This window comes from Tenrec ecaudatus, chromosome 1 (genome assembly GCF_050624435.1).
Source record: "Tenrec ecaudatus isolate mTenEca1 chromosome 1, mTenEca1.hap1, whole genome shotgun sequence".
Classification (NCBI taxonomy): domain Eukaryota; kingdom Metazoa; phylum Chordata; class Mammalia; order Afrosoricida; family Tenrecidae; genus Tenrec; species Tenrec ecaudatus.
Genome location: NC_134530.1, coordinates 36,636,545 through 36,658,746, shown reverse-complemented (window position 1 = coordinate 36,658,746; position 22,202 = coordinate 36,636,545). Strand labels below are relative to the sequence as shown.

The 22,202-nt window shown below is 56.6% G+C and overlaps 1 protein-coding gene across 2 annotated transcripts in view; it reads left to right on the top strand.

Moving 5' to 3' along the window:
- Positions 1–553: 553 nt before the first annotated feature.
- DHRS3 (dehydrogenase/reductase 3) overlaps positions 554–22,202 on the top strand; it is a 44,810-nt gene continuing 23,161 nt past the window's right edge. Inside the window, exon 1 of one of the 2 annotated variants that reach the window (XM_075550927.1) lies at positions 554–1,786. In XM_075550927.1, coding sequence (XP_075407042.1) covers positions 1,592–1,786 — 195 coding nt within the window. In that variant the 5' untranslated portion in view covers positions 554–1,591. Of the gene's footprint in view, positions 1,787–2,231; positions 2,424–22,202 lie in introns of those variants that run through there. The other variant, XM_075550928.1, reaches the window with a different exon arrangement.

Genomic DNA, 22,202 nt, shown 5'->3' with positions numbered 1-22,202 from the left:
CCCTCGGCCACGGAGGGACTTGGGGCCAGACTTGGAAAGCCGTCCGGGCCAAGACGGGGAGTGGCCCACTGGCCCTACCTGGAGATGGGGGGTGGGGATGTAGAGCCCGACCCAACTACCAAAACTCAACCCCAGGCGACCAGGTTCCATCCACCGGCCGGGGCGAGTTCCCACGGGCCTGCCCCGCACGCGGAGTGGGCACCCGGCCCTGGGGCGCCCCGGCTCGGGGAAAACGCGTCCCCGGCCAGCAGCAGGAAGGTCTCCGGGAGGGAGCCGGTTCGCAGGCGTCGGTTCCGGCGTGTTCGGGCTACAGCGGCGAGCCCTCCGGGCCACCGCCGGCAAGTCCCGGCTCGCCGAGACGGAAGCCAGCCCGAGCGAGCGCCAGTCTGGGCGAACCTGGGTGCGCGCCCGCGAGCGCGCGCCTCCTCCGCCCCGCTCCCCCGGCCACGGCGCAGGGGGAGGGGAGCCGCGGCAGCCACTCCGAGGCTCCGCAGTGAAACCTCCGAACGCTTTAACTGTCAATCAGACTTAACGGGGTATTAAAAAAAAGAGAGAGGGGGGGTAGGAAAGGGCTGTCCTCTGGCTGCGCGCCTCGGCGGCCGGGGCCGGCGAATGAATAAGGCGGCGCGGACCTGGGCGTCCGGTTCTCGCGCGCCAGGCACCCGAGCCCTCTCCAAGTTAGCGCGGAAAGAAGGAAGGCACTCGGTGTTCGAGCGAGGAGAGCGCGCGCGAGGCAGAGAGAGAGAGAGAGAGAGAGAGAGACGGTGCGGCAACTCCCAGCCCCTGCCGGAGAAGAGGGAGGGAGGGAGCGAGCGAGCGAGCGAGCGCGCGCGAGGGCGAGCCAAACCCGGAGAGAAACTGACACCCGGACCCCCCACTTCTCCTGCACGTTGCTGGCAATCAGAGCGCGTTTCGGCAATTTCCTGAGCCCGGGAATAGCCACGAGCCGGGAGACTTTCGCGGGCTGAACTGGGGCGCTCCAAACACTCCCCCACCACACACACACCCCACTTTTCACCCCCCTAGGAGAAGGGGGCGGGAGGGGAGGGGAGGGGTGGAGAGGGAGCTGCAATTTGGAAACGGCTCCCCCCACCCCACCCCCAGCCCTACTTCCCAGTCGTGCACTTTGAAACTGCGGGGCTGGAGCCGGGTGCGCGCGTGCGGTCGGCGCTGGCTTTTTTTCTCGCGCCCTCCCTCCCTTCCCCTGCTGTAAACATTACCTGAGAATTCCCCAGCCCAAGCCGCTGGGGCCAGAAACTTCTGGGGCGAAGCGTGCACCGCCGGCTCTCCCTCCACCCCTCTTCGCGTCCCAACTTTTGGAGACGCCTCCCCCTCCTCCCGAGGAGGATTTAGCTTTATCTCCCTCTTTTTTATTATTTCATCCCCCCCCCGCGCTCCTTTTTTATTTTATTTTTCCTCGCCCGGGACTTTGCACTGGGGGAGAGTGGATTACACAAGTGGCCAGGTGGGACGCCTCCCCCAGATCGGGTTTATCTATTATTGCTCGCGGTGTTTTCTTCTCCTTTTTTTTCAATTCCGGTTCTGTGGCGTCCGGGAGCTTCGCCCCCTGCCCGGCTCCGCGGCGCGGAGGATGGTGTGGAAATGGCTGGGCGCGTTGGTGGCGTTCCCGCTGCAGATGGTCTATCTGGTGGTGAAAGCCGCCGTCGGGCTGCTGCTGCCCGCCAAGCTGCGGGACCTGTCGCGGGAGAGCGTCCTCATCACGGGCGGCGGGAGAGGCATCGGGCGCCAGCTCGCCCGCGAGTTCGCCGAGCGCGGCGCGAGAAAGGTACGGGCACTGCGTCTCGGGGCGGGAGCTGAGGGCTGACAGGCGCGGTCCGAAGGGGCATGTGGCGCCCACCTGCTGCCGCCACCGCAGCCCGCGCCCCGGAGCTGACTCGGGCCGGCCGCGTCCCGCTCCTCGGCGCCGCCCGCCAGTGCGGGGCTAGTCGGCTTCACCTGGTCAATTCCCCGGGCACCCGACTCTCTTTGGGGGCGAGTCCTGAGCTGGTCCCCTGTTTCTGGGATCCGTTGACGGGCTCCCTCGGCACCCCCCCCCGCCCCCAGGCCCCCGAAACTTAGGAGACCCACCCATTTCCCACATTCCTCCCGCTCCTAGGAAGGGGTTGTGCTCCCCCACCCCCACCCCGCCCCCTGCCTCCCCCCCTTGGCCGCCCCCCTGGGAGCTCGCGGTGTGTTCGCTCCTGGGTATTGCTGGGAGCCGCCTGCTAGCCGGCGCCTCGTATTTTCCTTGGCAACCTGCTCCCCCAGCCCCCACCTGGGCTGCTGCAACTCTCCCAAAGGCACCCCGAGAGGGGATGCTTGGTTTGCGTCTGGAGCGTGGGGAGCGGCCTTGGAGAGTCTAGCCTGGGCTGGCAGGCGCTCGGAGGCGGAGGTGCTTGAAACCTGGAAGGAGGGAGGGCCGGGTAAGCAGCCGCGGATAAAGAGCCCTTGTTCTCACCTCTCCCCCCCTCCCTCCCCTCCCCCCAGTAGAGCTCCAGAGGGGGTCTCTCCCCATTAAGTGGGGTGGTGCCGGGGCGCGGGAGGGGGGGCGGTCCATTCCCGGGCACTTTAACTTGTGGGCGAGCCTTTACTTCTTCCCCTAGTTTTCTGGACCTGGTGCCAGAGCGGAGAGTGGGGAGGGCGAGCCGGCTGTCACCCAACCAGGACTCGGCTCGGCTGACTCACCCAGTGACAAGAGCTATGGGAGAGGGATTTGAGGCTGTCTCCAGCCAACCCTGTGAAGAGGAAGAGCGAAAACAGGGAATTAGTTTGAAACTTAAACTGTTGTGAGCCAGGGGAGGGGGGTGGGTGAAAGGGCCAGCAGAGCCAGCTGATCTGACGGGGAGCCACATACCTTGGGGATTAAGTAAATATGTACTGTAGAAAACCAAACCTGCATGTAATTCCAGGTTGCTTTTGTTTTGTTAAATACTGCCCTGAGATTTACAGTTCCTCCCCCGGGTAGCTGCGGCGACGTGGCCTGAACTTTGGAGCCTGAACTATCAGCCAAAGCCGATTGTCCATTAACTCTTCCCTGGCTGGGCTGGAGGGGGCCATGCGATCCCCCGGGGCAGGGGGGGCGGGCGGTGCGGGACGCCTGGCTTCTCCTTGGGTGGTTTGGACAGCTGGTTGACCTTGTACTCGGAAGGGGAGTTGAGACGTGTTTTTAACCCTTGAACATATTGGATAAAGGGGAAGGAAGAGTTTTGCCCAGCAGTTTCACTTCCTTGAGGCCATGCCCCCCCCCCCGGGGGGGGGGGGGCTCCCAAAGCTCTTTACAGAGGGGCATCTGGAGGGTGGAGGAGGGCTCTCTTGGGGGAGGGGATTTGGGGATTATAGTGTCCTGAGCATGCCGGCAATTGCATGTGATTGTCATTCCTTAGCTGTCTGCATCCCAGAAGAAGTTTCTCGGAATCTTCCAGCTGGCCCAAACCCCGGCCTCTTTTACTGCGCTATAACTGACTGCAGTAGGCATAGGAAGAAACTCTCTTAGTCAATCTGGAAAAACTTGACTGACTGTAAACAATACTAAATTGAAAGAAGAACAAGGGGTGGGGTGGGCATACTCCGGGCGGAGGGGTGTTGTGGTAGACTAGTGCAGAGTGGAGCCTGCAGTTGTGAGAAACCTCTGCCAGGGAAGAAAGCTAGGACCCATTAGAAATAGGCCTTAAATTGGTGTCAGCGTCCCAGAAAACAGGATCGGTGGAGGCCCGTGAAAGTTTCAATGCCATCCACTTCAGTACTGCCATTGGACCAATCAGCGACCAAGAACGCTCCCTGGAACTTGTAATTATCTGGCCAATTACCAGAGCTACTTTTTAATGAGCCTTCCGTTGCTGTCCTGGTGGGGAATTTGGAAATCGTGGCTTCTTGCCTGAGCCCATCTGGGGCCTGTCGAGGGCTTTGGGACAATTCCCAGGCTCAGGAGTATTTGAGGGGGACCAGTGAGCTTGGGCGTAAAGGGCCAAGTGTACTGGGGGGCGGGGGAGGGGGGCAGATTCCAGGAGCCAGACTGCGTGGGTTGGGGACATGCAAAAAGTGAGTGGGCTCTCAAAGAGTCAGGGAGGGGTGGGCCTCACCACTCACTAGCAACCTGCAAGGAAGTTAGATAGGCAGCGATGTTGAACCACAGCTCACCACCCCCCCACCCCCCACCCCCGCCCAGGTTCTCCTGGGTGAAAGGAGAGGCTGTCCCCCTGAGCCCTTCCAGCCCAGGGTCGTGGTGGGCTTGGATGTAAGGGGGAACCAGAGGCTCGGCAAACCATTGGCACATCCACCAGAGGCCTGTTCATTTGGGAAGGGTGGATGACAGCTAATCCCCATAACCCCTGCCATTGACCTTGAGTCAAACAGGATTTGGCAGTATTTGTGAGTGGCAATGAGCCTTGGGCTGTAAGAGTGGCCAGGGTGATCATTTTTCTTAAAGTGCCCCATTGGAAACATTCGTTCTAACCTGGAAACATCCCTCCTTAGCCACAAGGGACCCTACCGGAGGCCGGGTCAATCGGGGTTAAAGTCTCCAAGCTCTTGCTGGGTAATTTTCTACTACAAGTCTCTCCCGCCTCGAGGACATTCATAAAGCTGGCCGTGTCCCACTGAGGCTCCTGGTCAGCTAGCCAGCCCCGTCTCCAAGCTCTTTGTAGCTGACATGGTCTGCTCAGGAGCCCTTCGGAGAGAAGGAACTGAGTTTGGAAGTGTTTGCCCTGACAGTGCCAGTCTTTGATCTAGCATGGAGCGAATGGCTGCCTGGTCTTAACTGGGCTATGACTGCAGACTGTGGAGGAAATGAACACGTTGGTGGATCGAGGCCCTCCATCCCAGGAGAGGGGGAGCTGGGAGCCAAGACCCTATTTCAGGGTGGTACTAGGACAGTAATTTGGGGGGTTGGATCTGCTTTGCAATGAGTTAATTTACAGTATGTGGGGATAGGGTCCTGTGCCGCAGAGCTAGCTAGGAACCAGCCCTTACAGGAGACCTGAAAATCCGTCCTCTCTGTCACATTCATTCACGTGCTTTCATGCCTCACTCTTGGGCCGAACTCAGGCCCAGCTCTCCTATGGCAACCACATTTGAGGAGCCTAGTTCAACAAACCTGTCGGAGGTGTCCCTCAGGTACCTGACACAGCTCTGGGCCCTGTGCGGCGTGAGAGGGACAACGATGAATGCGAACAGAGACATAACCAGGTATACAGTGAAGGCATACTTTCCCGTATGTTGCTAGGATGCTGGAAGCTATCGGTCTCCATTTAGATCCAGATCCCTGTGGTAGACTAGTGCCCACGAAGCTTCCAGACTAATGTCAACTAGGAAGGCCTGGTTATTTGCTTCCAAAAATTAGCTAGTGAAACCCTATCGATCCCAGCAGAACACTGCCCCAGGTTTCCACTAGCCCACTTTGGACATGTCATTACACTGGAGGAGGACATGTTGGCTGGGAGAGCAGAGAACCAGCAAAGTCGAGGGCCACCCTCAAAGAGACAGCCTGAATCCAGTGTGCCCACCGACCCGGAGGAGGTGCAAAGCTGAGCAACACATCCTCCTGCCGTTCACAAGATCACCATGAGCTCGAGCCAGCTCCAGGGCCACTGACCGTCAACACGAGGCTGTTCGCTAGCGTTGCCATCACAAATGACGACAAAGTCGCAGGCTTAAAACAACCAAGTTTTCTCTCGCGGTCCTGGAGGACAGAAGCCCAAAGTAAATGTGTTGGCAAGCCCACACCCCTAAAGACTCTCAAAGAGAACCCTGTCTTGTCTCTTCCAGCTTCAGGCAGCCCTGGCGTTCCTTGGCTGTGGCTTTTTCTGTGCCATCACATGGTCTTCTCTTTGTCCCTGTGTCTGCTCTTCTTCTTAAAGGACACCTATCACTGGAGCCCTGGAGGCGTAGTAGTTAGGTCTTGGGCTACCAACTTCAAGGTTGCCAGTTCAAAACCACCAGCTTCCCCAAGGAGCAAGAGCTTTCTACTTCCATAAAGCATTATAGTCTCAGAAACCCACCAGGGTCATTGTACCCTGCCCTATGGGGTTGCTGTGAGTCAGCATCGACTTGGTACTCAATCCAGTATAATCCCATCTTGTGATCCTTAACTAGCTGCCTCTGCAAAGACCCTGTTTCAAACAAATGTCACATTCTGAGCTTCCCAGGGGACATGAATTAGGGCGGGGGACCCCAACCCCCTCCCAATGGAAGCACAGTGGAGCAGTTGGTTGCTCTAGAACCAGTGCTCATGAAAGGCTTCCTGAAGGAAGTATCTTTGGAGCCCAGCCTTGAATGAGGGAAAGCGTTTCAGCCAGAAGGGATAGGAGAATCCAGGTCCGTCAGTACCTGGTGGGAATACCAGTAGGGGAGTGAAACGGGAAGGAAGACTATGTGGCAGGGTAGTCTAGGGAGCAGGAGAGGCACTCAGGCCGCATGGGACTGGGGTCGGGAGGTGATGGGGACAGTTTGAATCGCAGGCTCAGACTGAGTCAGGTCAATATTTGTGAGCATGGAAAAAGGGGGAAAGAGAGGAGAGAGGCCCAGACGAGGGATCTTGTGGGCCCAGAGTCACCAGAACAATGGCTGCTTTAACCCTGATGTGTGCTGACGCCAGGGACTGTGGTTAGAGCGACCAGCGCGGCACCTCCCCCACGCTGGCTCCAAAGGCAGCCTGTGCTGGGAATTTTCAAGGAAAACACCAGGCCGCACTGCAACCTGGCCTGGGAGCAGGAAGGTAGCCTACCTGTCCTACCTGTGGCATCTAGGAAGTATTTTCCATCCTGCAACATCTGGTCTTGGACCGTCAAGCAATTGACCTTACAATTTGTGTTTGCCGTGACTAGACAATACTTCCCTCCACTGTCCCTAGCGGTCAAAGCTGTCCACACCAGGGACCCATCCCCTGCAGCCAGCTCTCTTGGACTGGGACACCAGAGACTGCATGCTAGACCGTGTTCAACTGAGACCTGGGAAAGCCCGCTGCCTTCCCCAAGTCGAAGCTATAAGCACACCTAGAAAGCCAGGGGAAGGACTTGTACAAAGGTCGCCCCGGTGCTGGCTGCTCCGAAACTCTCCTGTCATGGATGGGCCAGCTCAGGAAAGTTGCCGACTAACATACTCCCTGCGTTGGTGGCGGTAGATTTCTGTTCTCACAAAAGCAACATCGCAGGCTTGGGAAATGCACCGAGCCCTCTGCACGGGGCCCTGTGCCGGTAGCCGCTCACTGCACTTGTTTCAACTCACATTGTCATTTGTCATCGACTCAACTCCAAGTCACGTACACCTGAGCCAAACACTGCCCAGCCCCACACCATCTTCATGGTCACTGGCATATTCGAGTCTGCTGTTAGGGGCTCAGTGGTCCCTACTGTGGCCGCCCTTCCACTGAGGCTCTGCCTTGTTTTCCCTCTTCTTTCTCAAGCATGCGGTCCTTGTCTGACAATGGTGGTTGCTTTTTTTGCCAACGATGCGTCCGAACTAAGCAAGCAGAAATCTCACCGTCGTCACTCCCAGGACGCATCCTGGTCGTATTTCTTCTGAGAAATCCGTGATGGATAGTTCTGGACATCCAGAGACCGCTGACTCTTCCTCACCAACACTACCATTGGAATGCACCCGTTTCCCATCTGCCTGCCTTTTGCATTGTTCAGCTCTCCCATGCATGTGTGGCGAGTGAAAAGATGCTCATATTTTTAACCCGTAGCTTTCAGAGGAAGGAGAGGCCCACGTTTCCTAACCAGCAGGCAAAACAGAGCTTTTTGGTGTTTATCCCAGAGTGCACGGATTATCTCCGTGGGCTTCAGAGAATCCCCTGTAGACCTCTCAACTCACTGCCATCAAGTCGGTTCCGACTCATTGCAACCTTATAGGACAGGCCAGAACTGCCTCTTTGGGTTTCTAACACAGTGAACCTGTCACAGGTGTGGAAAGTCTCATACTTCTCCTGCAGGGCGGCTGGTGGTTTCGAACTTCGGTCCTTGCAACCCCACCGTAACCCACTATGCCACCATGGCTTCTCCCTGTAAGACCTCACAGTCCCAAGATTGATCAGCTGTGGTCCACCCTGCCCTTCTGCTAAACTCGTTTAGACTTCAGTTTCCCTGAGCTTTCATTTCTTCCGTCTGGAAGCCGCTCCGATCGCCTTCTCACCATGGCTTACTCTCTGGTTCATTCCGTCTTGCGGGTGGAGCAGGAGCCCTGGTAGTGTAATGGCTTAGCACTTGGCTGCTAACTAAAGGTCAGTGGTTCAGACTGCCTGGTGGTGCTGTGGCGGGCGGAACGCTGTAGCAGCCTGCTTCTGTAATGACCACCTTGGGACCCCTATAAGACAGTATCACTCTGCCCTGGAGGATTACAATGAGTCGATAGTGGCTTGAGAACACGTAACAGCAATATAGGTCTAGATCACCCACTTGAGAAAATGGCTTTAGCCAAATTTATGTGTAAGTGGCCCCGAGCTCTATCAGCCTGGGACGAAGGCATAAGCACACCTGGAACAGGATTAGAACTTTAGTCTTGACTTCAGGAGACCCAGCCTCAAAATGCACTCAGGATATAAGGTACTTGGAAGGGGACCTGTGAACCTTAGTGAGATGAATCAGGAAGGCCAGGAAGCAGCAAAATGAAGTGGCAAGAAGTGAACCTGTTTGGGCACTTGGACTCAGATGCGGGCTCATCCCGAATGTGGGGATGAGCATTCGGAACTTAGTGCTTGTCTTGGTTCTAGGGAGGCCTGGCTGTTAGTGGGCTGCTAGCCCAGTGTGAAGCCACCAACCGGCTCTGACTTCGGCTTTGACTCTGAGCGGAGCTGGGTCTTATTGGAGGGTTTTGAGCTGATAAGAGAAGGGTCACCCAACTGCGGTGTTGGAGAAGATGGTGGGAGCATTGGGCAGGGACAGGAGACCACTGAAGAGGTCACTGCGAGTGCCCATGTGATGCTGTTGAATTTTACCCGAATCTCACAACAGCAATGGCTAAAGAAGTTCCCCCACCCTGGCATTCAGGTAAATGACTCCTTGTCATCAGCCTCCCTCTTCCCATGATTCAGATGAGACTCTCAGCTAGCTGCTCCCGCATTTACCAAGCACAAGGCCAGACGCCAAACACAAAAACAACCACCCAAACCAAACCCAGCTCAATTCGTGGCAGCCCTGCAGGAGAAGGTCGAACTACCTCACAGTGACCCCAAGACGGCCATGTTTAGGGAAAACGACTGCCTCATCTTTCTCCCTTGGCACAAATGCTGGTTTTCAGCCATTGGCCTTGGGGTTACAGCCAAGCACTTAACCACTGTGCCACCAAGGTGCCTACAGCTCAGCCCTGTTAATACTGAATCTTACTCGAACCCTGAAATTCTGGTCAACAGGTGGTTAAAGAAATCACCCTGCCCCCATGTTCAGAGAAATCGCTCACTGCAATGAACCGCCCGTCAACCAGTGGTTTGCTATCCAACCACACCCCTCTTTCCTTTCACTTCAAGAGGAGGAGGAGACCCTTGTCCTCTGGACACCCCTGCTGACCTTTGGGGTCTAGGGTTCTCCCTCTGACAATAGGCCTCTCCTCTTGTCCATCCTCCTGCCCCACTGCCCTCGTCTTTTTCTCTAAGTAAGACCTTTCCCTCGCTAAGTCACGTGTGGGTTTTTTTTCTATTTCAAAATTTAACTTTTCTTTTAAATAGGAAAGCATTTCCAGTGCTACGGGCATCAAGGTATTGAGACGGCATCAGAAGTTGGTGCATAGAAACTCTGGATCATGAAGGCTTGATTCCAGAGGGGAGCAGGCAACCCCCCAGGTCTTGTAAGGGGACCATGTACAAGAGCCCCCCACCCCATGAGGCAGCTACACCAGGGTCAGGAGGGTTGGGGTGAGACACCTCTAGCCATCTCTGGAATCTCATCAGAGTCCAGCCAGCTCCCTCGCCCCCACCTCCCCCAGCCTGGGCCCAGGAAGCTGCAGGCTTCCCACCACAGGCTCAGAAGCACATCTCACTATCCACACTTAACCTACAAAACTCATTCACATGTGGGATTTTACGTGGCACTGGGGTGTCCCAACATTACACCAGACTTGCCTCATCTTCTTAGTGGATTCCCTAAAGCCAGGGCACACACTCGGCATCCTGCTGGGCTTTCGAAGGTGCCAGCTGTCCTGTCTGATCGCTGTACCATGAACAAGGAACAGGTGGGCTGCAGGCCTCCTGCCACTGTTGAAAAGGGTGGAAGCCAGCCAGGGCCTGATCTATTCTTCCTGACAACTGGGGATAAACGCCAAGCGACCAGAGGGTGACAGAGATCGGAGGGTCAGGCAGACCATCCATTAATTCAGCCAGGTCTTGGAGGTGCAGTGGGGAACCAGGCGGGCCCGGCTCCCTTCAGTCCAGGTGCAATTAGCACACTGGGCTTGAAAGGCCCCCCGTGGTTTGGAGAGTGCAGTTTGACTCCAACAAGATGACTTTTCATGAAGTTGAGCTCCTCCTAGTCCTAAAATGAAACCCACTGTATGGGTGGTGTAGTGGGTGATGCATTGGGCTGCTAGCTGCAAGATCAGTAGTTCGAAACCACCAGCTGCTCCGAAGGAGAAAAATAAGGCTTTCTACGCCCATCAAGAGCTGTGGTCTCAGAAACCCACAGGGCAGTTTATCCTCTTCTGTCGGGTGCTAGGATTTGGCAGGGACATGGTGGCAGTGAATTGAGTGAGTATTGGCACCCAGAGTGAAGGAGATGCTTCTCTGTTCTGCCCCCAGATGGCTTCTGGAGTAGTGTGGTCAAGATTGGTTAATCCTTTGAGAGAGTCCTTGAGCACTTGGATGGTGTCCAGGCTCAGCAGGACAGAGACAGAGACATCCGAAAACGGGTTGAATGGCAGTTTGGTGGCACGTAAGGAGCAGGTGGTAGTATCGATGGGCTTCCAGTTCTGCAGAGGTGCTAGAAAACTGTTCCAGATGGTTCCGGGGCCGCACCAGGACCACTGGGAGGGTTCACTCTACAGCCCTCCCACCCGAGAGCCATCTGCAGGGGAACCAGCTGCTCCTCAGACTGGATTGTGGTGGAGAATTCTGCAGCCAGGGAGGTTAGGGTCCAAATGACAAGTCCCCCGTTCCCCCTCCCTCAGTCCTCTCCAACCCGTAGGTTCTGTGGGTCATGGTCACCAGAGTAACATCAGCAAGGACTGTGACCAGGTAAGTCAGGGGGAGGAGGAGGAGCAGACACTAGCACCAACCTGCCAGCACTTCGAAACGAAAAGAAGACAGCCCCTCTCTGCATGACTCACGGGGCCCTCTGACAATGCGGTCAGCCCTGTGCTGGGTGTTTTAGGGTGCTGCAGAGACTAGAGGCAGGAGGAGGTGGGAGGGCACGGGGTTGGCGCCTGCTTCTAGCCACCGCTTGGAAAAGTTGGAAGTAAGTACTCACTTGGCGTTGGTGGTTCCATGGTAGGATTCCCGCTTTCTGTACAAGAGACCGGGGTTCGATTCCTAGTCAGTGTGCCTTGCGTGCAACCACATCTGTCAGCAGAGACCTGCACGCTGCTATGGTACTGAACATGCTGCAACAGAGTTTCCAGAAAGGACAGATGAGGAAGGACTCACTGGCTGCTGCCGAAGGCCAGCCGGTGCAAGCACTGTGGATCACAACGGCCAGGTCCACGATCCATCGCAGGGCTGGCACAGGATTGGGCAGTATGTCATTCCAGGGCAGCTCCCATTGAGCTGGGGCCACCTCCTGGCAGCTAACAACAAGTTGTGGCGTTGCCCCCCTCGTGCCTGTACTTGAAGCTGGTGGCTTCTCTGGACTCCAGTAACAAGCCTGACTGCCCCGTCCTGTTTGGCATCGAGGTCTTGCCTGACCCTCTTGGCCATGCTCGGAGGCGCGTGTGATTGACCGCCTCGTCTCGGTGCTGCAGGTACGGCGAGTGACCCGAGCGCTTGACTGGAAGTGGTCTTCTGACCCCAGGAGTCTTCGCTTCCAAACCAGGGCTTTTTCCTACAGGGAAGCATCATCTCAGCCTGACCCAGCCAATCTCATCCCAGGTTATAGAGAGGTCATGAGACAGATTGCTAAAGAATGGGGCCTGGGACACACAGGGCTCTGGGGGGGGAAGGTGTGATAAGGCTCTGTGGGTCCACAGGGTTGGGGGGGTGTGTCTTAAAGCTACTTTAAAGTGTTTTCACCTCCGAGTGGCACTGTTTGTATCTGAGTGGGGTAGCTCCCAAGGGATTAAAGCAGCCATTGGTTATCAGGGTTTACTTTAAAGAACTAACTGATAAGCTGGAGCCAGCCTAAACCAAACCAGTCGTCATGGAGTGAACACTGGTGTCAGGAGAACTGCACGTGAGGAACTGCCCCATCGGCTCTTCCAGGCCCGGCCTTCTGGAAGGCACGCAGCAGTCCTCCGAGTTGCTTCTGGGCTGGCTCACCCCTCCAGTGTCCAGGTTAGTGACCGAGCCCTGGAAGGTCTGCACCACCCAAGCTGGCAAACAGCATGATTGAGTTTCATTCATTTCACAAGGTGGTCGTAACTTCAGTAGGCAAGGTGCCAGCTGAGGGAACCCTGCCTATTTAAGTTACTCCCCAGCTGAGGGGAGGGGAGGTAGTGACCACTCACCAGCCTGGGGCCGCAGAAGGGGCCCCGAGAGCTTCCATAGTTCGGAGTAGGGAGAATCGTCGCGGACTTCTGGTCTGAGAGAGTCACGGCGAAGCATTTGTTACGGAGCCCTTTGAAGCTGCAAAGTAAGCATGAATCCTGGTCCTAGAAGCGTGCATCACAATGCACCTGGTGGGCCTTGAAGGAAGGTCCTTAGATGCCCATAAATCCGACTCCACATGGCAAGTCCCGCTTGGGCAAGATCTGACCAGGGCCATAGGCTAGGCTTCAGGTCCAGGACCAGAGATCAAGTCGGGGGGGGGGGGGGAGCTCTGTGGTTTCGGGCCCCAAACCAAGGCCAAGAGCAGAGTGGGCAACACAGATTTCTAATGCTAGTGGCCAGCCTGGCAAATGCCATGGAAACCCAGACCTTGCTGATTCCACTGGCCCATTTGGTAGTATGGTTTGGGGGAAGTGTGACCTTGAAGGCCCCTTTTGGTGGCCTTTCAGGGAAGAAGCTGAAAGTGGATTTTGATCAGTGAACTATCTGTGTGTGTGGGGGGGGGATATGTGTAAAAAGTCCATGGAAAAATTTCATTCCCTTTTAACTCCATGTTTCCGTGGACTTTCAGAAACTCCCTCGTATTATCGTTTTATCCTAGTTCAAGGGGAAAGCATGTGTAAGAAGCGTCGCTCTGCTGGGAACTTGGGGTGGTGCCCGGTGGACATCCCTCCTTGCCAGCCTCAGCTCTGTACCCTTTGCAGCCTGGCCATGAGGTGAAATGACTCCAGGGATTCCCCTGGAAGCGAAGCTTGTTCCCTCCACCCCCCACCCCTGCACCAGGTAGCCCTAGACCCTTTCTAGAAATTGTGGTGGGGGAGAGGGACTCCCTGTCTTCACTGTGAGCGCTCAGAGCCTGGAGTGTCCCCTCCCACTCGGGACAGCAAACCCTTTTGAGAGGACTGGTGACAGCAGCCCTCTTCTGCAGCAGCAGCAGCGGTCAGTTCATTGCCGGCCTTTCTGTGGTGAGAACTGGAGGAGTGGAGGAGGGAGAGGCTGCTCAGAAGACGGGCTCCATCCTGGTCATTTTCATCTCTGCATCCAGTTGGTCAGGGATAAGCTGTGGTGAGGCCAACCCTGTAGAGGTTCCCTTGGCAGTTTGAGGCTGCCCGTGATGTGTCTCTTTTCCAAAAGGTAGTAAGATCTGCATGGCAGGAGGGGTGGCCGTCTCGCTCACCAGGGGTCTTGGGCACCTGACACGGTGCTTTGGCACACCGTAGGTGCTTCATAAATGGATGCATGCCTGGCCCATTATAGCTAGTGAGAGCCAGTGTTTGCTGCACACCTACTATGTGGCCGGGACCGTCCTAGGCACTTTACATGTAACAAAGGGATTTGATTCTCATAGATCGAATCCTCATGGACACTGTTATCATCTCATGTTGCTGATCAAGACTGAGAAGATAGGTAACTTTGTAACCCACAGCAAGTAGGTGACAGCACAGGACTTGAACCCAGACCATCTGCTCTTATCTAGCAAGCTTTGCTGCCTCTTATTCTATGCACTGACTGCCCCTGGCCGAAGGTGAACAGTGTGCTTAGCAGCCAGGGTGTAAGTGAATCGAGCAATAATGACCAATTATCCTGATTTGGAGGGGTGGAGGTTCTGGAGATGTTCTTCAGGTTGGTTTAATGACTAGCTTAACTAGGTGGTCAGTGGGTAGGGTGGATTTCAGGCATGGCTGGATCTAGAGGCTCGAGCAGTATTGTCAGGGCCATCTTTGTTCTCTTCCCTTCACTTTGAGGCTGGCCCTCTCTGCTCTGGGGCCACAATGAAATCTTCCCATTCCCAAGTCAAGCTGGCAAACGGGTTTCCTCTGCTGCAGTCTGGCAAGGTCCAGGAATTGAGTCACTGGCGGTTACTGGGTTGATCTGGAACCAATTACTGGGAATGGAGCTGTGATTGGTCAGTTGTGGGTCACAGGCCGGTCGGTCCCTGAGTCGGGGAAGTAGTCACCCAATCTAAATTCCAAGCTGTGAGAGCGGAGAGGTGTACTGCCTCGAGGAAAATTGAGGTGCTAGATTGGAAAGGCAAAATTGGGTTTTCCGTCACCCGCGGCAGAACCTTCCAGAAGATCCAGGCCCACCTGTATGAGCCCTCTGAGGTCTAGCCCGGCAGACATCATCGTGTCCATTACTGACAACCACACACCTGTCTGCCTTCAGAGTGTGTCGATCAAAGAGGCCAAATGATCGGCCACTAGAGGTAGCCTAGCAGGTTGTCAGTGTGTCGTCCACAGAACCTTCCTCCGCTGTGGCCAGAGTAACGAACTGCAAGGTCGATGATTCCAACCCCGCAGCTGCTTCGCCCAAGAAAGCAGTGGTGTCTGCTTCCAAAAAGATGTACAACCTTGGAAACACTGTGGGGCAGTTCTACCCTGTCCTCCAGGGTCCCTGTGAGAGGACATCAACTCAGCAGCTTTGGGTTTGTTTGGGGTTTTTTTTGTTGCAGCGGTAGGGTGGGGTGGGGCAACAGAAGAGCATGGAGGAAGTCCTCTTGCTAGATCTCCGCCCGTAGGGGATGTTTCCTGGACACAGGCAGCCAACTTCTCCTTTGTTTTATGCGACCAGCACAAGGGCAGGACAGAACTCATGTAAGATCTTGACCAAGGTGGGGCTCTTGGCCCTTGAGTGTCTGTCTCGATTTTAGAACTTTTAGGGCCAATGAGGATGTGGCAGATCCTAGCCGCCTCACCCAGCACACCGCGACCTCTTCCACAGGCCCAGCAGCAGGTCATCATGGGAAGCGGGGTTAGCGTGACCATAAAGGGCAGTGTGACCATAGAGGGCAGCGTGACCTCCCTGCAGGCAGGCAACCCTGCCAAAGCGTCCACCCAGCTCCTACACCCCATGTCCTCGCGTCTTAGTTGGCACAGAAGCGTGACTCTGTGAACCAACAGCAGAGAGAGGCCCAGGATCAGTGTGGGGCATGACCTGAGGGCTCCCAGCCGCTTAGCTGGCAGATCTATTGCCCTGGATCCAAAAAATAATGTTGAAGAGTCCCAAACACAGAGTAAACACCCAATAAGGGTTGCTATGGGTCAGAATTCACCCAATGGCAGTGAGTTTGCGGGTATTTTTTTTTTAAGGTGAGCAGCCTCCCCTGGGTCTCACTGGGCCAAAGCATAGCCCCTTGATCGACAGCGCTGCACTCCCTCCAAGACCTCCAGGGAGAGACCCACCTTTCCAGATTCGAGTTGTCCCCCACATTCCTTGGTTTGTGACCCCTTCGTCCAGCTTCAAAGTCAGCAACATTTAATTTCCCTGTCTTTGCTACCATGATCACATCTCCCTCGGGCACTCGTCTTTCTTCTGACCCACCTTTCTTACATTTAAGGAACCCCGTGATTATATCGAGGATCCCTGGTGGCATACAGGTTATGCGTTGGGCTGCTAACCACAAGGTCAGCAGTTCAAAACCACCAACCGCTCCACAGGAGAAAGATGGAGCTTTCTGCTCCCGTAAAGAATTACAGTCTTGGAAACTCACAGGGGCAGTTCTGTCTTGTCTTAGAGGGTCACTACACATTGACTGGCTTGATGGCAGTGAGTTTGGTTTTGAACCCTGGGGGCGTAGTCAGTTGCACTCTAAGCTGCCAACCTCGAAGTCAGTGGTTCCAATCTGATTCCAATCCCGAGTCCCTCCGAGGGAGAAAGCCAAGACTGTCTGCTCTTGTAGAGATTCAAAGTGTCAGGGACCCAAGGGGCAGTTCCACTCCGTCCTATAGCATCACTATGGGTCGGAACCAACTCCAGGGGTGAGTCCATCAAGGGCCCCTGGGTGATGAAAATGGCCAACAGGCTTGGCTGTTAGCCAAAAGGCTGGAGGCTCAAGTTTACCTAAATGTGCCATGAAAGAAAGGTTTGGTCATCGACTTTGAAAACCCAGCCATTGAAAAGCCTGCGGAGCACAGCCCGACGCTGACACAGCCTGACTGGCAGTTGGTTAACTGGTTGGTTGGCCATTCACATTGGGCCCACCTGGAAAGTGACCCTTAGGTTCCCAGTTGTGGGGTGTGAGCACGTGGGCATCTTTAGGGTCTGTGGCTCTACCAGTCACACTCGGCGGCTCAGTTTTCTGTTGGTAAAGTGACAAGTGATGTGCTAGTTCTGACTTCCCAGGGCCTTTGGGGGTTGACTTCAAGCCGCAGGGGCGCTAGATTCACAGGACTGAGTCTGCAGTGAGTACCAAGAGCCCAGGCGCAGAGCTGTCAGGGACCGTGGCATCTGGGGCCTGCCATGGAGCATCTGGTGATGTGGAGCTGGGCAGCAAAACCCCACTGGAGAACTTGTCCTTGGGCATTAATTTTTACCTATGCTGATAGGCAGCACAGCTGGAGTATCCCGAGGTCTAGCTAGGGAACAGAAGTACACTGGAGGGCAGGGCAGGTGGGGCCTCTCCTAGGCCACAGGGTGGAGATTGTCCAAGGCTCCATTTAGGCACTGGAAGTGTGGCTGGGATAAAAGCACACAGGGTCCCGGACTCCAGTCTCAGCCCAGCTGGGAAGCGAACCTGTAATTCAGAAGAACGTCGCGGTATAGTGGCTACATTGATGGAGAGACCAGGAGGAAGGCCATTCTGAGCTCAGAGAGGGGCTTCCAAGTCCACCTGTGACTGCACTTGATAAAGTGCTTCCTAGGGGCTGAGCAATGTCTTTGGTCTATCGGACTTGACCTCAGAACAACTCTCTGAGGCCGGTCCCACTGACCAGTGACTGTCTAGTGGACTCAGACTCACCGAGACACCCTGCCCGTGTCAGAGGAAAACTGTGCTCCACGGGTTCTCAGGAGTTGATTTCTCAGCAGTAGACGGCCAGGCCTTGCTTCCGAGTTGCCCCTGGATAGGTTTAACCCTTCAAGCGCCTGCTTAGCAACTCAGTGTGTTCACAGTTGGCATCACCCAGAAACTCCTAGGTGCTACTACAGAAAGCTAAGAAAATAGAGGCTCTGGAAAGTTAAAAACTTACTCCAGATCACCCAGAGATGGGACCGGAATTCCTGCAGTCCGGCTTCTGGGGCAAGAAGGCTGTTTAGCACCAGGATCAGGATCTAAGGGGAGGTGTAAAGGATGAGGTGGAGCGGCTGGAAGGAAAACATCCAAGGTGGGTGGGGAGAGTGTGTCTGAAGATGGGAGAAGAGAGGGCTTGGTTCTTTTGGGGGACCTCAGAGTTTGAGGCCCAAACACAGTGAGGAAGGGGCTGGTGACAGCTAGGCAGGGCCAGGCGTCAGAGTTTGGTGGCCGTGGGTGTTGACTGGGAAAGTGCTCCAGGGTGCACGACTAGAGTGGGCGAATGAGATGGAGACAGCCTGGTTGTCCAACAGAGAGCACTGAAGTTGAGGGCGACGGGCTTCTCTCGAAGACCCGAATCACTTGGAATCACTTTTCTCCACTTTTCCACCGAGGAGCCCTGGTGGCACGGGGGGTGGGGTGGGGGGGGGTTTCTACATTGCATTGTTAACCGCAAGGTCAGCAGTTTGAACTGAGCAGCCGCTCCAAAGGAGGACAGGGCATGGTAGTCTTGTGAAGCTTGACAGTCTTGGAAACCCGCAGACGCACTTCTAGCCTGTCCTGTCGGGTCCCTGTGCCATCCACTGGATGACAGTGAGGGTGCGTGTTGGCGTTCAAGGGGCTTCACTGGAAGAACCCTCGCCTTTCCCGGGGGAGGCCAAGGCCCCTCCTGCAGAGCCACGCCCCATCTCTCAGAGGCGGATTTCCTGAGGCTGCGATGCCCAACAGCCTTCCGGAAGCTTCCCATAAAGACCGTGTAGGTCACAATGGCTCTACCCGCAGCCGGTCACGGAACTGGGAGTGATCTGTTATACTGTGCACCGGGCTGCCTCCAGAGCGGGTCGCTCCAGGAAGGCAGTGCTTAGCAGACCCCCTGGGCAGTGGCCTGGTTGGCTTTGTGCCCAGAAGGCCCGCCTTTGCAGGATGTGCTGGCCAGGCCATTTCCCACAGCAGTGCCCTGTCACTGCCCCCACAACCCCCTAGCCCTCAGGGCCCAGATCTGGGGTCTGATACTGCAGGAAGCCAGCCAGCTGGGAGGGTCATTGCCACTGTGGCATTTGACCTTTGTCCCAGCAGAGATTAAACCGATTCCTAATTAATAGCCTGTAGGATAGATGGTTACATTGGCACAGCTTACAAGTGTAATTTAAGGCGTGTTCTCTGGAGGCTGGTCCTCGAATTATCCTTAATTAGGCAAAGGTCTCTTTCGGACAAGCCGGCTCAGTGGCCACCCGATTTGGGGGGTGAATTAGGAAGGAGATGCTGAGCTTGCTCTTTGGGAAGGGGGTGTGCCGGGGTGGGGGGGGGTAGGAGGGATGTAGTCTTCCTTTTCCAAAGTAAACATTGTAGTCTGCCTCCATCGGCAGCTGGGGGGGGAGTCCCTTCCTGGCTGTGCCCTTTCGGCTTCCTGACACTCTCCAGGCCGCAGGGTCCCTTCTCTAAAATGGGCTAATAGTTCAGGCTCATTAACCTGAGAACTTTAAGGCCAGTTGTGTTTCAGAATTTTAGAAATGACTACACACCACACAGACCCCACACTAAGTAACGCCCACAGTAGGGTCTGGGGCCAGGCCACCCCACCCCCTACCCCCACCCATTTCGCACAGTGATATTCCCAGCAACTGGATACTGAGACCAGAAATAGCATTACAGAAGCTCTGATGAGGGCGAGAGGGTCAGAAGAGGGGGTGGTAGAGCTTTGGGGGGTGAGGATAGAGGATAAGAGGTTACAGGTCGGATACTGTTCTCTGAGAAGCCCTGGACAAATGCTGTCACCGTGATGATGTATCTTACCCCAAGCCTCACGTGTGTCCCTATCAACAGGCCCCTGGGTGTACACTCCACTATTAACTAGCACGATGCCCACCCACGGCTCAGCCTCCACCGTACATTTCACACCACAGAATGGAGGCTTCTCCGTTGGGGCGATTTCCAGCTGCCCAGGGAAGGGTGGAAGCCTTGAAGGCTGGTGACCAGGGTCCCAATGGGCGTTGCTGTCTAGCATGGCGGCATCTTGGGGCACTCTCTGTGTGATGGGCAGGTTCATTTCCTAGGGGCGCACCTGTGGAGCTTCACAGGACCCAGCAAGGGCCCTGCACATGGATGGATGCTCTGGTCAGCGTCATGAAATTCTTAATCTCAAAGAAGAGGAGCCATGGAGGTGGGGGAGTGGGCAGCTCCTGGGGCCCAAGTCTGCTCTCCTTCTCACCCTGAAGCCCCCTGCCCCACACCCCCAGCTTGTGGCAGTAAACCACAAGTTATGAGTTGGGTAGGGGGTGGGGGTCAGGTGAGGAAGTGGAAAGGCTGAAATGGTTTCTCTGAGCAACTTCTCGCTGGTTCAAAGGGTAGGCCAGCTGCCAGCCCAGCCCTCGCAACTCCTTGACCCTGCGGTGCACTTTCGACTGTCCCCACGCCAGCCAAGGGTGGCCTGCTACGATTCTCCCTCCCCGCCAGCTCCGCAGATGGAGCTGGGGAAGCCCAGAGACGCCAAGTGACTCATCCGAAAGTCACACAGCACATCAACAACAGAGCACTGCCCATTCCAACGGCCCTGCCAAAGGCTCTTGCTGGCCAGGCCCCTCTGGGAGCGCAGCTTCGGAGCTTCTTGGAATAAACCGTGGCCCCTGCTTGGGGGTGTGGAGGCTGGTGGGCGGCCAGCGGGGAAAACTCTGGCATCAGGCTCTACCCAGAGGCAGGCCCTCCGAAGAGGCCTCTGGGCCGCGGGGAGCAGGCGTGCGCTTCCCAGAAAGCCCGCTGCAGATCGCCAATCCCCTATCTGTTCAGCAGAAGTCTGGAGCTGACCCCTGACGTCCAGCCGTGGGGTCGGCAGGCCCCTGGGGGCAGGGCGGGGGTCCCTGGTGGGAGGCGATCCCAGAAGGGTGGAAGCGCCTCCCGGGGCCGCGCGGCAGGAGGGCGTCCGTTCCAGCTGGGTCCGTGCCTGCTGGGGGGCGGAGGCAGCCCGTCGGGACGGTTCACGCGGCGGCCAGCAGACTGGCTGCGTGTTGCAATGTCTGGTGGCGTTTGCAGCATCCTGTCCGTGTGCGCAGCTGGGGTAACCTCAGGCCGGCGCGGAGGAGCGTGTGTGGCTCGTAGGCCCAGCGGCCTGGAGGCTGCTGGCACCTCGCATCTCATTTACAGCTCCGGGTTCAGCCACGGGTCAGCGGGCCCTGACATCAGGGCGTTTGTTTACCGCGCAGCCAGGAGGAAGTGCGCGCCGGCGGGTGGGAGGGGGACCGCCGCCCCTCCCCCGCCCCCTGCTCCAGGCCCCAGACCCTCTGCCTTCCCCCTGCCCACACGGTCCCTTCCTTTAAATACCCTCCCGTGCCCCCAGCCCGCTGCAGAGACCCCGGGCCGGTGCACCTCTGCACCTCTGTTTCCGACCCCCACCCCCCCACCGACGACCCCCGGTACCTAGAACCTCAAGCCTACCCACTCACCCCCCTCCAGCTCCCGCCTGACCCCTGCGCTGCAGCCCAGCCCCTGCGCCCTGCCCTCCCCCACTCCAGTCCCTCCCTCCCTGCCGTTCACTCCGGCCTCCTGCCCACCCCCTTCCCAGGCACCAAATGGCAACCCAGTTCCATCCTCACTCTGGACCCGGCGGGCCCCACCCTCCGCAGCCCCGGGCCCACTTTCCTGAAGACTTCCTGGAGCCGCCTGCCAGCCCCGCGGAGGTTCCGCCGGGCTCCTCCTGCCACCCCCTCACCCTGTCACGTGAGCGCAGACCGGGCTGCAGCTCATTACTGTCAGGGCCGGGCCGGGATGGCCCGTCACTTTGTTATTGGAAACGGGGTGTGTTTACAAACGCGGCGCTAGGTGGGTCTTTGGCCTCTTTGGCCCCTGGCCAGGCACCCTCTTCCTGGGACGGCTGCCCTAGCCACCTGGAAAGGTGTCCTCACTCCGCCACTGCCTTGCGGAATCCCCTGCACGCTGCAGGGACCCGTGTGCCCGCCTCCTTTCACCTGGGACCGACCAGCCTGGGGCCATTTTCTCAGGTCAAACCCTTTGAGCCTTCTTTGTGGTGTGGGTGGGTTCCCCACCCTGTAAGACGGAGCACCACTGCCCCACTGGGTGTTCTAGGCTGTAATCTGTAGGGGAGCAGATTGCCAAATCTTTTCAAAACCCAGAGCCGAACACGCAGTCAGTCCTAAATCAGTACTGACTCAGAGCTGCCCTAGAGAGCAGAACGGACGGCTCTTGTGATTTCCCAGGCGGTAAATGCTCACTGGAACCGAAAGCCGACTCTTCCGGTCCGGTTGCAGGGCTGCTGGGTTCCAGCGGACTTAGCAGCCGGCAGGTCATCCACCAGGGGAGTCACTCTGGGTTCAAACCAGGGACCTTCCAGTTAGCTGCTGAGCATGGAGCCCCGGCCCCTCTGACTGCTTGCTCGGACCCCTTTGATCTAGCACCCAGCCTCTCTCAGCCATCCTGAACCTGCCGCCTTCCATCACCCCCACCACTACCTCTGCCTGCCCCTTCCAGCCACCTCTACCTGTTCCCAACAATAACAACACATGTTATTTATTATACAGGCGTCCTGGTGGCATACATGGCTCAGGGCCCAGCTGGAAACCAAAA